The 17,058-nt window shown below is 42.6% G+C and overlaps 1 protein-coding gene across 1 annotated transcript; it reads right to left on the bottom strand.

Moving 5' to 3' along the window:
- Positions 1-933: 933 nt before the first annotated feature.
- On the bottom strand, positions 934-15,779 carry bmi1a (bmi1 polycomb ring finger oncogene 1a). The gene is made up of 18 exons (XM_047568759.1): positions 15,587-15,779; positions 14,630-14,741; positions 13,705-13,768; positions 13,589-13,623; positions 13,011-13,071; positions 12,870-12,926; positions 12,715-12,768; positions 12,066-12,121; positions 10,319-10,346; positions 6,532-6,667; positions 6,255-6,351; positions 5,644-5,699; positions 5,188-5,235; positions 4,948-5,056; positions 4,241-4,280; positions 3,912-4,010; positions 3,678-3,758; positions 934-2,262 (listed from the first exon to the last, which is right to left on the bottom strand). Exons 1-18 carry the CDS (start codon positions 15,723-15,725, stop codon positions 1,837-1,839), a joined length of 1,698 nt encoding a protein of 565 aa, XP_047424715.1. The 5' UTR covers positions 15,726-15,779; the 3' UTR covers positions 934-1,836.
- Between the last annotated feature and the right edge of the window lie 1,279 nt (positions 15,780-17,058).

Here is a 17,058-nt window from a genome sequence, read left to right as displayed (position 1 = left end):
TATGAGGTAGCGTAGCTGTTTTGTGTTTCAAAATAACATGCAAATCCTTATCTAGAAGTGTAATAACTTAGCCTAAAACCATAACTGATATTTGAACGTTTTCGGGAAAACAAGAAAAAAAGCAAGCCCATTATATTTTTATTGATATTGTAACAGTCAGTCAAAAAACGACTTAGGCAGTTATGCTATTAGGCAAACGATGTGGTTTTATTCTCCCGTCTGTTACACCACAGAGTGATATGGGCTTTAATCCTGATGCCAGTCTAATTAATAATCCAGGTCAAATACATTTTTCAGATTTGATTAAGACATCTTAAGGATTTTTATATATATTTTTTTTAATTAACGGAATAAAAAAATAAAAATAAAACTAATATTCGTTTAAAAAATATTTTTGATTATAAGTTTTTTTTTTTTTTGTTGTTGTTGGTTTAACACGCTCCTTGTATCATTATTTAGGGGGGAAAAATAAGACCGACCATTTTCAAACGTCGAGAGAGAAAAAAACAAGAATATGTGCAATTTAAAATCATTCAGCGATTGACTCGCAGGAAAAAAAAAAAGAATTTAACAAAAAAAAATCTGAAATTATTTTTTCATTTAATGCGCTGCATTTTCGGTGAAGTAAAATCCATTTACTCGTGTGTCAAATCAATAGCAAAAATAAACGAATTAATAAACAAATAAGGCTTCTATCTTAAGTGAGTGCATTCAGAAACTTGATTTGATTACGGGCCAGATCTCCTCCTCCTCCTCCTCCTTCACTGTTTAGAGCCGGCCTCCTTAACCGAGTTATGTGCGGATTCAGACAGACATCTGGCGCTTTGCACCGTCTGCTCATTTGAATTATTCCTTTATTTGGTTTCGTTAATGAAGACCAAGGAAAAGGTGCGACTCGCAGATGATCCTCCCAAAACAATCAGACCTCGTCCATAAGTGTAAAATGTTTTATTTAGATGTTTTATACTGTGCAACAGTAACAATACAATAAGTTGTCCATACAATCGAGCGATACAAATACGGAAAACAGAGACATCAAAAACATCTGTCATTGAGCATGAAATGAAGCTGAACAGGAGCCCGGGTCGTTCCCTCGGATTCAGAGAACAACCATCATCGCTGATTAAATATGCATTTTGTTTCTATGTACAAGCAGATTCTCTAAAATGGCGCATAAAGACGTGGAAGATCCGATTCCACTGCAGCTACAAGAAAGGTTTTATTTTCCAGTAAAAGGCAAAGTAAAGTTGATTTATTTCCCCTGGGGGCTTTTCTTTTCTTTCTTTTCTTTTTGTCTGAGAACAGCGCAACACAAGCTTCTTTTTTTACCTTTCAGTGGAACAATAAAAAAATATCCAGATGAGACGTTTTGTGGGACAAACACTCTCTTTCAGGAAAAAAAAAAAAAAAAAAAAAAAAGATCATGAGCATGCATGCTTGAACGGCGCTTAAAAATATCCCAACACATTAGAAATAATCATGATGAAAGACGTAGAAACGAAACACCTTCAGTCACTTCTGGAAAATAAAAATAAAGATGTAGCTTTAAACAGGGATATAAATGTTTGTCCAACTTTTTTTTCTTCTCCCTCAAAGTCTGCTTTTACTTTCAAATCCCCGCCCTACTTCCTCATTCCTTTAATTTTGAAATGTCTCCGCTTCCACTACGTTTAAACTTACAAATGATGCCATAGTATTTATAACAACATATGGAGAGAAAGAGAGAGAGAGAGAAACACTGCCTACACAGCGGAACTACGTTGGCATGAGAACGGTGTTAGCTGAGCGGGTGTCTGGCGTTGGCTGGGTCCGGTAATAAGGCTCCGGGGCCCCTCGTCATCCGGAGGAGGTGGCCGAGCCGTTCAGAGCGACCTTCCGCGGTTTACCGCCGCCTCCGCCGCCGCCGCCGCCGCTGCTGCTGCTGCTGAACTGAGTAAAAGGTCGAGCCGGGGTCGCAGTCTGGGTCGGGGTCGAGGCCGTGGCTGGGGCCGGAGCCGGGGTCGGGGTCGGGGTCGTGGCCGTGGCCGGTGCGGCGGGAGTTCCGTTGACGCTGTTGGGGACGTGCGGGAGCTGAGGGTGAGGGGACTGCGCAGGCGTGCCGGGGCTCGGCAGCGACGAGGACGTGGACGGAGCCCCGGACGGACTTCCGGCTTTGTCGCTGGCGGAGTCGCTCTCCGGACCGGATCTGCTCGCGCTGCTCTGGCTCACCTTCATCTTCTTACAGCTGGGTCGGACCCGGTACTTCAGCGGCAACGGGCCGTTCTAGGGAGGAGGGGGGGGAGAGTAATAATAATAATTACTACAATATATTCCTCCAGCCTCATAACAGACCAAAAAAAAAAAAAAATCTCTCTCTTGAGGGGAAAAAAAATAAATCCACCCTAAAGGGTTAATGTAGGACATCAGAAGACGTTTTTACATTTGTGATTTATTTTTAATTTTCATGGAGAAAAATCAAGATTTATGAATTTTCCATATATTGTTTCCTGTCCTTAACTGGTAAACAAATGTAAACATGTATTTAGACGATTAGGAAGTAAGAGGAGATTCAGACAGTTGTGAACATGTACACATTATCACACTAGACTACAGTAAGACACTTCTCCATGGCACCTAATAAAGCAGTTATACTCAGTGCTCATTCACATTAGACCCGAGAACGTTTCCTTGATCTTCTCTTGATGACTGAGTGAAAACCACATCCTTCTACCTCTCTGAGAGGCACTCTCACATTTAAAATGTGTGCTGAACTTCCTTCCCCCATGAAGGGTTAAACGTCCTAATTACACTAATTTGCCAGTTTATTACAATAGTGAAAATGAATTCATTCTGATATGAGACATCCTATCTCGTGGGCGTTACAAAGTTCACGTTATGCTGAGCAGCATCAGAAAGGCGGTGATTCAGCTGTATGATTATTTTAGAGGGTGTAGTTCTTGCTGTCGTTAAACCGGATTGAATTAAACCCAGTTAAAAGTGTTTCTATCATTTGACTAAAATGGGTGTGTCAAAGTAACACAATAGAATTCAACATTACACCAGCAGCCTCCTGAATGAATAACTCCCTCAGTTATTTTAAACTAATGCTGTATGTACTGTGAACCTTAGTTATGGTGCAGACTGCAGGATTTTTATTTATTTATTTATTTATTTGGAAATAAAATAACCAGGTCAGTTTTATTTTCTCATCCCTCACAAAATAATCCCAATTTAATTCCAAAACTATCAAATTCACACCAAACTGATTTTAAGTTGTAAAGAATTGAAAAATAAATGCAAATACAACAATGAAGCGACAGAAACGTGTATTTGACCGTTTCTCTTTGGACTGTTAAACCACTGTAAATAAATAAGATGCAGAATTTCCAAGGTGTTTAATTACAGACATGGCAAAATTAAAAATAAATAAATAAAATAAAATAAAAATAAAATGTGATAGTTTAAATATCATCACTGAAGTGTGAAGTGTGTCTCTCCAATCTTTAATTCTGGTATTTTTGTTTATACCACATTGGTTTAAAACTTTAAACTACTACAAACGTAGTTACAGCAAAAAAAATTATTTAAGGTAAAGTGCTTTCACGCATTGCCAATAGCCTAATATCCAACATATGGATGTTTAGGGATTCAGCACAAGTGGTCCAACAGCTGTTATTTGTCTAAAAATGATCTCTTACCCTTCTCCAGGTGTAGATATATGCTATATCCATTAATGTGTAGTAATCTTTCAGAGGTTCATCTTCATACATGACTTCAACCTAGAGAGAAAAACCAAGTCAACGGTTTATATAGAGTTAATTTTAGAAGACTTTATACTATCTTTACAATTATTGGAAATTTGAAAGTAAATATCAAGATGCCACGAACTCACACTCAATTTACTGCGAAATAAATAAAACGAACAAACAAACCTGGTAGAGGTTTGGGATGTCCATTTTACTGCGTAGAAACTTCCTCAAATGCATGACTGTCATGGCTGCTGGACACTGCAGGTACCTCTTGTTGGCCGCCTGCAGATTAAATTCAGTATTACAAAATCACACATTTGCATATGCATAAAAGAATACTCATAAGCATTAACTGATAAGAAGCTACAGGAGGCCACAGGTTAGTCCACCTTAAAAGCAGAAAGTATGTCACAGCTGCTCCTATAAACGGAGGAGCTAAATGTTTCCTTCTTAAGTAACAGGGCGGCAGAAAAAATGTCACTAAACAATGTGGTGCAATCAATGTCCAGTACCTGATCTTTAGACGGCTTCTCCTCGGCTGCAACTCCCAGTCTGCACAGAATAAACACGAGAAAATTATTAGCAACTCTCCAAGTCTGTCATGCTTAACCCGCACAAAAAAAAATAAAATAAATAAATAATAAGATATCAATAAAACACAATATTTTGGTTAAATTAATTCACTAATCTACAAAACCAGCTGATTTATTTATTTATTTTTTTTTCTTAAAAGAAAACCGAAAAGCATATTTGCTTAAGACTGGTGTTTATGTAATGCTTCGCGGAAACCAGGAAGTGTGTCAGCTTCAGAGCAAACATTACAATAAACAAAAATGTTGTCGGCACAGTTTCATAACGGCTGCATCTGTGGGAGAATTTATTAGAGAGATCAAACCCAATTTTTAACCTGACAAAACCTCTGCCACGTATGCAAATATGTCTGTATATTACATCATGCTGTAGATCGTGCCAAGCGGATTTATGCTGATGCATAGTCAAACTAAAACATTAAATAACTCAATTAGACTGGATTTGACCATTTTAAATGCGTGTGCCTTATCTGAGACAGTACAACTGCAGTATAGCAAATGTTTTAAAGTGTACTAAGACAAACAACATTTATTAAAATACACAATCAGAATTCCTATGAAGTTTTTGTCTGTCGAGTGAAATTTCCCTAAAATAGGTCAAATAAAACCCCACGTCCAAACAAACCTACCTGCTCTGGTCAAAGAACTCAATGGAGAGACTGATGATCTCGTCGTCTGTGATTATTCTCTTGTCTTCGTCTGCAACCTCCCCGCGATCCTCATTTGATCCGTTTGAAGCTATAAGGAGGAGAAAAAACACACACGAGCTATAGTGAATATGACCTGCGACAGAAACTGTGCTGCACAAAATAAATCCATTGTTTCACGGGGAGCGGGATTTCAGAACTGATACCAATGCTCTGACTCACCATCTACGGGGTGCTCCGCGTAAAAGTCTCTCCTCCTCTTCATTTCATCTGAGACATTGAGAAAGGCAAGACATCACACATCTGCTTATTGATCAGTTCTGTCAGCTCAGTGGTGGAGATGTGATTATTCACAGAATTAATGGCTCAAATTTGATACGTTTTGTCGTGCTGCATATATTGATTCAGTTCAGTTCACCACACCACAGCATTTTGAACAGATTTTATCACGTGGCTCCGTTTTAAAATGCCACCTCTAAAATCCAGAGTCATAAATGTAGCCACACATTTTAACGTGTGCTGGAGATTAAACTGATCAGACGCGCATTTATTCTCAGTTTGACTCAGTGCTTTTGCACAGGTTGAGTTTTCAGTGGCTGTAGACGAAACAACTAATGAAACAGAAAGCTGGAGGAGAACCTCCTTGAGTCAGACCGATAGCGAGCAGGCGAATCTTACTTTTGAAGAGGCCGGGGACCAGTTTGTACACAATGTCCTGTAGGGTTTTGTCAGATCTAGACAGGGTAGAGGATAAACTTTAGTTAGAGTTGCAGCTCAACATTTTCATGTGAAAATAGATACAGCTGGTTCAATCCGGAAGAGAAAATAAAAAGGGAGCTTGTGCCTGTAAGTGTAGTTTAAGATGCTTCCTGAAATTACAATTCCTCACATTTCAGCATATGCAAATGATGAGGCACTAACATTCACAGCTGGCAAACAAGGTGGTGTAAAATAAAAATATATCATGTAAGCAGTCGGTAAGGGTGCCATTATGTTTGCATGTTTAAATGAATCAGCTATCCAATGGGGAAACAAAGGGGGAACCCACATGAGGCAAGAAACAGGAAACATTCAAACTGACTTAGCTACTCAACACTACAAATGCATCAAAATATATTCTTTATAGATTAGAAAGAATGCAAAAAAATAAATGAAAATTGCAATTCATGACACTGACAGATTATTTCATCAAAAAAAAGTGTATGCCCCCAAACAAAATCTGTATTTATAACAAAGGAAACAGAGCATAGAAACGTTTATGTCTTGTATTACAAGAAACCAAACCTCACCTAATGTTGAGCAGTGGCTTGGTTTTATGCACTTGTACATCACAGATGGGACAGAATTTGCTGGTTTCCAGGTAGCGCACGATGCACATCTTGCAAACTGCAAACGAGTGAAAGAATAAAAAAACAAAAACAACAAAAAAAAAAAAAAAAAAAACGTGTGATTATCAGATGTCATCTGAGAGGATATCCTGAATAATAGGCAAACCTCAGCTCTGGTTTAACGACTCTGTGCCGAGGAGGGAATCTCTTCGGTGTGAAGAAAATGAACTTTGCTCACATGAGTGAAGACATTCGATGATGGTGGTTGCGTCTATGAAGTATCCTCCGCACAGGACGCACATGAGGTGAGGGTTGAGCTCAGTGATCTTTATCCTGGTCGTCCGATGCATGTTGGGAGACAGGAACAGAAAATCCTGCGTGGAAAAAAAAAGTACATGCAAACCAGGCGATCAGAGAGAAGCATCAGAGAGCCGCAGGTTTTTATGACAAGGCGCAAGTCGGACCATTTGGAGGCGAAAAACTGCTGTTTGTTTGACTGCGTTAAAGCAACATCATCTTTTATGCTAATCCAAAACTAACCAAAGGGGAAAGGCTCCTCGGTGGCAGATTGATAGGTGGCAGCGCCGCAGTCACCTGACCGGGGCGCAGTGAATAATCATAAATCAATCACCTCCACTGAGATCGATGGAGCTCCTACAGCTCCCCTCCTCAAGCTTCATCTCGAATCAACAGCGTTTAACACATGGCGGCACCAGAGGAACAGCGCATGCCTAACGATCAGACACGACCTCCGATCGAGAGGTTGCAAAAAAGAAAATATAAATAAATAAAACAAATAAAATCCGCAACTGCACAGAGAAATTCTGATTTCATAACTTTAGGTTAAAGCAATCCAAAAAAAAAAAAAAAAAAAATTTAAAAAAAAAATCGGAATATCGGGACAAGTTTGCGCAACTAAGCGTCCACTTTGGGTGTAAATTAGATAGGGAACGACCGAAAACTATGGCGCTGAAAATAAAATAAATCTGATCAGAATCCAAACACTGAATACAGTAAAAGTATATGCGTCTCGTGTTAAAACAGGTTTAATCACTCTGTCCAATCTGAGACATATTGGTGGTTCTACCATCAACCGCGGGTCTGTGGCGACCAGGGGTGAGTGTAGGTGGAAGGGGGGATGATACGAGGAACCCACTCATTGCGTCAGGTGTGCCACACAGGCTACGGGGAAACCTGAGCGTTTCTATGGCAACTCCTTTTGCTTTTCTCCCACATGGCTGGTGGCCAGTGACCAGAACCAAGGCAGGATGTCTGAACCAAAACAAGAGCGAGGCGAGCCGTCGGTGTGCAGAGTGAGAACGAGGAGGGACCGAGTCTCTCTCCCTCTCCCTCCGTCCCTCCGCGCACACACAGACAGCCGCTGGACTGCCAGGCTGCCGACAGCACGGCTGCCATTTTGTAGAGGAAAAAAAAAAAAAAAAGCCCGTATCGGTTCAACGGGCTGTGGGGGTTTTCCTCGAAAAAGGGGGCAAATAAAGCGGGTGTCGGACGCGTTAACACGAGCCTCGCGGATCTTCGTAGACCCCGGAGATCAGCGCGATGTGTCAAACTCGGAGAGCGATCTCAGCTTTGTTCTGTTTCGCTTTGCGCCGTGTTTTTTTTTTTTTTTTTTTTTTCTCATGCGCGATAATCAGCACCGTGCAGCACCAACATGGCCAGACAGCAGGGACTGCGCCTAAGTTGAAGCGCGCGCTGGGTTCTACTATTTATTCTGCGCCATTTTCAACGAAAGTAGCAAACAGTCCTTTTTATTAAACATCAGCGCGGTTTACACTTGGTGGATACGGCGATTTGACTTTACTGAGTTGAACCAGAAGAGCTCGAGTCTTCCGATGCTAAAGTCTCCTGGTTTAGACTTACATGTTATTGAATAGTTATGTGCCATGACGCAAATTTATCATTTAACACCGGAAACAATAATCTTAGAGCGCGGCAGCTCATTAGAAGTTAAAATAACTACCCAGCCGCCAATTGCAGGCACTTGTAGAAATAATAATAATAACAGTTAATAAAAGTCTGTATGGACTGGGTTTGAGGAGGTGACCCTCTTGACGCGCTGGATGACAGCCAGCCCGTCCAGCTCTGAACCCACACTGTTACTTTTCGGAGCCACAGTCGGCACCGTGCCCGACACCCGGCATGGTTTCAATGCCCCAACCGACCTCTCCTGGCCGCCTCTGAACAAGACCACTGCTGGCAAGTTTGGACAGCGACTCTGTTCAAAGGATGCCTCACACACGGGCAGTGATGGATAATGTCTACATGTATGCAGGGAGCTTGTTGCGCCATTAATCGATTGACTGGTGTTTGGACAACTGCTGGCCCCTGTGTCCTGTGGGAGCCGCGTTCCCACTTCAGGAGACGCGGACTCGATCGTTTCATTAAAGAAAAAAAAAAGAAAAGGAAAAAGAAAAAAAAAGAAAAAATATCCAAGTCGTTTACAGCGGGAACGAATATTGTTATGAGGCAGCCACCAGCTCTAGATCCCCGTCACAAATTCAGCTGAGCAGATAGGATGCGTCGCGTAGTCTCGTTTTCTTTTTTAAAACAGAAAACTGGATAAATTTGGAGCAGGTTCTGATTAATTCTGAACGTCCACTGAAGCTTTACTTCCCAACATTAAATGTAAAGATTTCCCTCGATTATTGAAGGGACTCAGAGTCCTGCCCTCCTCACCTACACCCAAACGAGACCAGTTCCTCTTATAAAGGTTGCTCTTAACACTTATTCAACAGTAGCTGGAAATAACCCGGTTAAAATCGGCCATGGGGGGGAAAACCAAGGCTTCGCATTAACCACTGTCAGTCAATTTAGAAAAATTGTGTTTGAAATAACTGGAGGTTCCTGACTGAACATGTGAATGACGTTTATCACAGACAACACAAAGGAGAAGCTCATATTCAGTGTGCTGAGCAGTTTCTGTGTGCTCGCTGTGACCCATCTACCGTGTTATCACTTCTATTCACTGACCTGCGAGGCTGTCAAACTGCAAAACCCAAGCAGGGGGAAAAAACATATTAATTTTAGCCCATTAACCACTCACAGGTCACACCAGCGTTCAGGAGTAAAATGATAATTTCACCCGTCAAGAGGGGAAACGATGACTGCGTCAGCAGATACACGGCCACACCGTGCGCCAGCGTTTGGCCACGTAAAGGTGGGGAATATTGAAATCCACCATGGGCAAAAAATGTCAACAAACAAGCAGTCCATGCTGGCGGCAGCTCGTGTGAATTTACGTCAAATTGTCGATGCTTCGGCCGCTGCGTGAGACACAATCACCTCTTTTGTGTCTCGGTCGACGTGAAGCCACCAGATATATATTTTTAAAATTTCACAACAAAACCCAACCGTCCGTCTTAATCAATATAATCAAACGCCAGACCATAAACAACCACGCTGCATGTTTAACCGTGACCCAGTGTTTACCCAGCAGCCGTCATGAAACATTTATGCACAAATGAATCGGTGTGCCTCCTCGTCACGTCCATGGGAGCGACCCAAGTTAAGTTAATAAATCCAACATCCGGTCGCATTCGCCAAAATCCAACATAACGTTCGGTTCACAACACCCAACACATCCCGACTCTATAAAATGAACGCGTTGTGAGGAAATATGGACGCAGGAGGACCGTTTGGAGCACTTGCTGCTGTTAACATCTCCGTCAACACAGCCTGGTTCGCCACAGATCTCCCACTTTACATAAATCCAAACGACTCAATGCCAAAGCAGACCGTGATCAACTTATACGGACAGATTACCAAACGCCAGACGAAGCCGTGGTGGGGGGTTGCGGGTCTTAATTGGCGTTTATAGCCGAGAGGGGAACATATTTTGCGGAAAAAGTGGTGCGCAGACACACACGGAGCTCCACGTCGGTGATCGCTGCGGCCACCGTTGAACGGTCCACCGCTGGATCAGTGCGTAGAAAAACACAAAAGCACCGAGCCCAAACCTCGCCCTCTACCCCCGTTAGTTAGAGACGATATCGAATGAGACGTACCTGGAGGCTCGGCTGGGAATCGGTGGGTCTTGACGCGAATAGACAATGAAAGTTGGGAGGCGATCAGCAGAAAATGAATAGGAGCCGAGCCGCCATCTTGAAGCAGGCTGCAGACGCTGTCAGTGGCGGAGAGCGCACGGCGGACCGGAGCGCATTTCAGATGTGCGAATAAAACTCCTCGTTTCCTCGCCGCCTGCACGCTCGGTGCGTATCCGATCGGCGGCGTCAACAGATCCGGGTCCTCGGGCTTCGGCTCGGGAGGTCTCCCACTTCGGCACCGATAACTTTGCCTCCAAAATATCCGCTTCGCCCTCAGTAAAATGCAGCAGTGTGTGTGTGCTCAGTGGAAACTGACACCGTCCCCAAAATGGCTTGTAGTTCGACCGCCCCGCTTTGGTCACGTGGTCCCGTTGCTTAAGGGTGCCTAGGAATTACTGTCGGTGTACGCCGTTTCTCTTAATCTACCTCACATCACACAAAATAACAGAAAACACACACATGTACGCGAGAATGTGCTTCTTAACAAGTAAATCTCACAAAGAACTCAGCGGTTTGCGCTTCGCTGGAGCCGGAATGACACCAGGCTGCTGCTTAAGGGCGCTTGAAAATTACTGTCGGTGTATTTGTAATGTATGACGCATGATTTAAAATAAAACACATGCATACAGTTTGATACACCTTTCAGCACAGCAAAGGAGCCCCAATAGCTGTTTCACACGCTTAACCAAAAAGCACTATGGTTTAGGGGTGTAGCCTGTAGAAAGTAGGCTGCTAATGGTGCGCCCTCGCCTCTCTGATGTTAAAAATAACAGCAGCACAAGCCCTCTCTCACACACACATTGGTGTCGTTGAAAATATCTCAATTCCCTCCCTATAACGTGAAGTCTGCACGGGCAGCTGCTTTATTAATCTCTGCTCATCGCCGCTTTTAAGACCCACGCACTCGGTCGAAATACGTCCGTGTGACAAATGGCTCTGGTGTCAAACCTTTGTCACAGTCTGTCCTGACATCTGCAAGAAAAAAAGAAAAGAAAAAAAGAGAAAGAAAAAAAGCGCCACAACTTCTACTTGATGAATCGCAGCCTTTATCCTGCAGCGCCGCTGAAAATGAAGGCATCTCGGCTGTTTATGGAATCCGAGGCGCCGCGCTGCTTCAGCTTCAGGAGCTTTGAACTTTCGGCAGAGGTGGGATGATGCAGATACAGAAAGCTTCACGAGATTGCTGTGCAGCAATTCAATCATGGATCTCTCTTAAAAAAAAATGGAGTCCTTAGGAAAAAAATATGAGCCTCTTCATGCAAGAAATCCTATAGGAAACAAAATACGCTCCTGTCGTTTAACTATGACAAAAATCCTATTCAAACCCGGTTGTGTGTTTACAAAACACGTGTCTACCAGTTCCTCTACAAGCCCCTTATCCAAACAAAAAGTGTCCCATCTCTCTCACTCAAATCCTCAAAATGACAAGTAAGCAAGTGACAGGTATGTTTATTCAAACAATAGCAAAAGGACATCTCTTACAGAGCCAGGGAACATATCTCTCTGCGTGAACCAGAAACATGCTGGGGGAATTATACAAAGAACAGCTGCGATTTTATTTTTCTGCTCAAGCACAACTTGGAAAGATATTTCTCAGATGCATGTCAATCATTAGGTACAAAAAAGTTATGAAGAGTAGAACACCGCGGCTGAGAACGGGTGAAGTTCAGCTCTTTGTGGAGAGGGGAAAACTGGACGCCAGCATCACATCTGACTGGCTTTCTCCACACTCTTGGCAGCGTCTTTCAACTTTCCCACCAAATCCTGGAAACAAGCACAAACACTGGTGACTTTCAGAGCGCAGCAAAATGTACAACCAACACAATGAGCACACAACAATTCGGGGGAGAAAAAGTCGTATGTGTTACGAGTTTTGATTTAGTCCGAGCAGACAGGGATGGAAATGTTTTGTCAAACTGATTGCGGTCCACGTTTTTACATCCAAGTCAAACATCGTCACTGCTTAGAGGAAATCACTCACCGCCAATTTACAAAGACAGGAGAGATTTTACAGGATGTTTTTGTAATGTTAGGTCAATTTTAATGATTCGCCACTGCCTTAAATGTTCCTGTAGGGCTCCGAATATTTTTTATACTCAAAGTTTGCCAAACTCTTCCAGGCGCAGCAAGATTCCGAGGTGATTATCTGGAAATCACATCCATGTGGAGAAAATTCAGCTATACCTATTTTCTCTAGAAAGTGACACAAAGAAAAAAGACTGCAATCGATCCAGTGAGTCGACGTTTTTCCTTTTTTTGTTTGTGTGTTTCCTGGTACAGAGGCTAAACGTGGTGGGTAATGGCTCAAGACTCGTTTTTATCAACAAACAAACAGTATCAGAAGTAATTTCTTGTACCTGCAGCTGCTCCACTGTGCAGGTGAAGTCGATGTTTTCCGAGGACCCTCCCTTCTAACAAAAAAAAAAAAAGTACAAACACGATCATTGTTTTACACACTAGAGCTTAGCAGACATGAAAGAAAATTCAGGAGATCTGATACTGCAGCAGTTACCTCAGTGCTCAGTGATATCAAGTAGGAAGGCTCGTTGACCTTGTCTAGGTGCGCGTTCTGTTGGAGAAACAACATTTTAGTTCCATACGGCTTTTTTTATTTTATTTTTATTTTGCAGCAAACCGTGTCCTTTGCATCTACCTTCGTGTGGTACTGAAGACGCCAGGAAACGTCGGTAATGTGAGGTGGACGATTTCCAATGCTGGAGGAGGGAGGCAGACAGGGAAAGATAGGTCTGGATTAATTAGATTATGTAGAAAGTGTGCTCCCAATAAATAAGTGATCGGAGGTTTGGCGTGTGACAAAACTGATCAGACTGATTTCTGGCTGAATTTGTCGTGGCTCCGTCACAAAGAGCGTTTTTGTTAATAGCGCGGCAATAACGCTGCAATTAATCACGCTCCACATACCATCCCGGCTCATTAACGCGCTAAAGCTCGCCTCCTCTTCTTCCCACGTTAAGAGATTTAATCTGTAACAGCTAATTTAGAGAATTTCCTTGTACGGAGCCGTGTTACGCCCTCAACTAACACTACATGTTACTGAATAATCCGATAAAATCTAGAAACAAATAATAAAAAAAAATGCTGTGCTCCAGTTTCATCACTGAGAAAATAAACTTGGCCAATTAACATTTCTGCTGTGTTCTGATATTTAAACATCACATCTTGCCGTTGTACCAGTTTTGTCACTTCCACGACCATCCCAGCTTTACATACCTCCCTAAAACACGTCTCAGGTCTTTTTTATGTTTCTGGAAAATAAGAGAGGTGTCAGATATGCAAATAAGTCACGATGTCTGAATGAAATTCGTTAAAAAGGGCTTGAAATATACCTCATATGTGCTATAAAATATCTCTATCCTCTCTGCGCTGAATGTGAGCTCTTCTAGACTGGAGCTGCAAGGAGAGAAAATAAAAATAATAATTAAAAAAAAAAAAAAAAACTTATCCAAACGGCTTCATGTTTGGACACTGGCGTTTTCCCCTTATCCAGAAAGAGATGAGCAAGAAGCATGCTCCAGTCCTATTTTTACTCACAGACCAAAGGTTAACTTTTTGCACGTGGACATATGATGGGTTAGCAATACTCCAAGTGCAGTTTCAGAGTTTGGAGAGGAAAGGGAGGGAAAAGCAAACTAAAGGAAAAAGAAACACTAAAGGATTTGGAGGTCTGGGCTCCTTTCTTTATCACATTCAGTCACGCTCGAAGGTCCAATCTGAGCACACAGCTCTGAGAGGAACACATCCCTTTCCCGATCATTAAACCCCCAGTCTGGAATAAATGTACAGAGTTGATACCTTAAAACAAGCAACAACTGGTGTGTGCTAAATGCGATTCACATGCTGCTGCTTGACAATGTTACTCCACCCAAACAATATCTAAGACACGATCAGAACTTTCCTACCCATTACACACAGAGGCTACACAGCATGACACAAGCAAAAGATCGCCCGTGAATCTGCTTTGCAGTCTTTCAAAACGAAGGCTCTGCGCAATATTTGTAATCTTGGATAGTTTCAGGGTCTCGTGAGGCTCTACACTCAGTGAGCCACGGTATATTGCGCTGAGCAGCACGCTTCCTGTCATCTGTGCGATTTAAGTATAATTTCTACGCAGCCACAAATGAGATTATTTTTAGAGATTCGTTGCATCTATGTGGCCACAACAGCAGCAGCAGCTGCTGCAGCAGCAGCATCAGCAGCAAACACCATTTAGCCAACAGGAAATCCCAGTGTGTGTGATGTCGCACAAGCTACCTTATTGTTGACTTGTCTGCGTTGTGTTTGACCGCCTCCAGTATAAAGGTGATCGCTGCTGTGTGAATCTGCTTCAGGAGGATTTTGTCGATCTGCTTCAGCTCGGGTTGATCTGGAAGAGAAAAAAAAGGAAAAGGAAGACGAGTTAGAGGAAGACACTAAGACATTATAAAGCATTCTTTAACAGAACAGACGTGTTTGACTGGTGGAAATAAATCATCAATCTATAGGTTTTGCAATCCATACTTCTCCAGACTGACGCGCAGAATGGAAATCAATGATGATTTGCATGTGAATGGGCTCCTCAGCTGCATCAGCTGGGGTTCCTTTGTTTGTTTGTCTGGTGGACACCTCACTTTCTAAATAATTCTACCATTAAAACGAGCTGGAATGCTGCGGGAGTTAGTTAACACATGGTCGGTGGAAGAAGCCACGACAGAGCAGGAGTTATGCAGTGCTTGAAGTAGACAAGTCCGGAGTTATTGAGCATTATTTATGTTTACAAGTCGAACGGCAGCAACACGGAGGTTGTGCTGCTGCCTTCACGGGTCTGCTATAAACCATTAAAGCGAACAATCGGGCATGTATCCGTGATCAGATCGGACTAACATCGATTAAAATGGGCTAACACAGTCTTTCTGGTGGGCTGGGGGAGACCTGATGCCAGTTTAAATGACAAAAGGCGTCACGAGTGATTGTGCGACCGCTGCTGAATGCAAAGCAGGCAGCAGAAACGGCTGAGATCGCTTTAACACGCGCTGGTGTGCGGCGCTTCCACCGCCTCGTTAAGATCTCAGCATTTAAAACACGAGTGATGAGAGGCTGAGAGCAGAAGAAGCAGCAGCGGAGGGAAGAAAATCCGCATAACGTCGAAGCAGCTCCGCTACACATCCACAAGCAGAGAAACCGGAAGCAGCCGCGGAGACAAAAGCGGCGGGGAGAGACTGAGCAGCTCACCGAGGATCGCTGGGTCGCCGTGGGAGGAGAGCAGACTCCGGAAAGACACGTCTACCAGCGCTTGAAAGCCGCTCTGATCGAGGGTGGACGCGCCGGCGAGAGACTGCAGCCCTCTCTGCACAGACTCAGACAACTCCATTTTGCAAAAAGGGTGACCCACGACACCAGACCACGTGACGGATCAGCTGATACAGAGTGTGGAGAAGGAGAGGGCTGGGCGAGGAGCTGAGGGAGAGAGAGAGAGAGAGAGAGAGAGAGAGAGAGAGAGAGAGAGAGAGAGAGAGAGAGACACGGGGAGCGCAGTTCTGGTGGAAATGGGTGTTTTGCTATTGTTTGATCGATCAGTGATGTTGTTTTAGCCTTAATGCGCACCAGGCTGGAGACGAACTCGTGCATCTAAAATCAAAACAAACAGTCTCCAAATTGGGCTCAGGGGCCAGAAAGAGGTCACCCAAATGATCACGCTCATACTTGGACCGCGTTTAATAAAACGCGCGAATGCACATGATATGATGAAATAAAATGTGTGCAGTTTTCAGTTGGATCTACATCACACAGCAAAATGAAAGAAAATAAAAAGTTCACCGAGCTCTATGGACATCTGTGAACGTCATCTAGCCATGTGATTTATTTTGATATCAAGCGTCCACACATCTGAATAACCAGCCGTATCTACAGATTATAATAATATTAGATTTATGGGATGTCTGTAATAATAAAGTCTTTAGCCAAGGCAGTGATGCAACCAGACTCAGTTCACAAAGGAGTTGAAATCAAGTAAAAAACCTCAATCCCTGTCAGATTAAAAACACAGATCATACATAAAAGACAAGAGAAACGGATGGAGATATTTTAACTCAGAAAGCTGAGGATTGCTTAAAGGCGTGCACAGCATTTTAGAAGTTGCAGTACTACGATCTATTATTCAAATATTTTGTATCAGGACCATTTATTATAATAGATTTTGATTATATATCAGTGATTTGTCTGTGAAGGTTCTCAGTCATCCAGGTCATTCTAATCCAAAAGGAAGTGAATAAAGGCACCTGGACTTTCTTGGGATTTCTTGAATGCCATCCGAGTAGCTTCTTCGGAACTGAAGAAGTTACTTGGATGAGTGGCGAAAAAGTCTTCAAGAAATTCTACAAGTCCAGTTGCCTTTATTCAATGCCTTTTGGATTTCAGTGATTTCCCCCCTTTATTTTATATCCAGCAGTCTTGATTGCCTCCTCACATATCGAGATTAAGAAGGATCAATGTTTAAAACAAAGAAACAAAAAACTAACTAAATAAATAAACATTGTGTGAAATGATATGCAACATTTTTCGCTTTTTTCAAAGTGAGTGCAGCACCGTCCCTTCTCTATAATGCCATTAATATAGATTTATAAAATGACTGTGAAGAATCCCAGTCAGTCAGGTCATGGCAGATCTAAAACAAAATCAACTGATTTTTAGCTCGTTTAAGTTTC

The sequence above is a fragment of the Mugil cephalus genome, chromosome 18 (genome assembly GCF_022458985.1).
Source record: "Mugil cephalus isolate CIBA_MC_2020 chromosome 18, CIBA_Mcephalus_1.1, whole genome shotgun sequence".
Lineage (NCBI taxonomy): Eukaryota > Metazoa > Chordata > Actinopteri > Mugiliformes > Mugilidae > Mugil > Mugil cephalus.
This window is presented reverse-complemented; position numbering and strand designations above follow the sequence as displayed.

Coding starts and splice junctions, on each gene's coding strand:
- bmi1a (XM_047568759.1), bottom strand. CDS start 15,725: ATGGAGTTGTCTGAGTCTGTGCAGAGAGGGCTGCAGTCTCTCGCCGGC. Junction 12,927..13,010: donor GTCTTCAGTACCACACGAAG/GTAGATGCAAAG, acceptor TTTCTCCAACAG/AACGCGCACCTAGACAAGGT. Junction 6,668..10,318: donor ATTCCCAGCCGAGCCTCCAG/GTACGTCTCATT, acceptor TTTTCCACGCAG/GATTTTCTGTTCCTGTCTCC.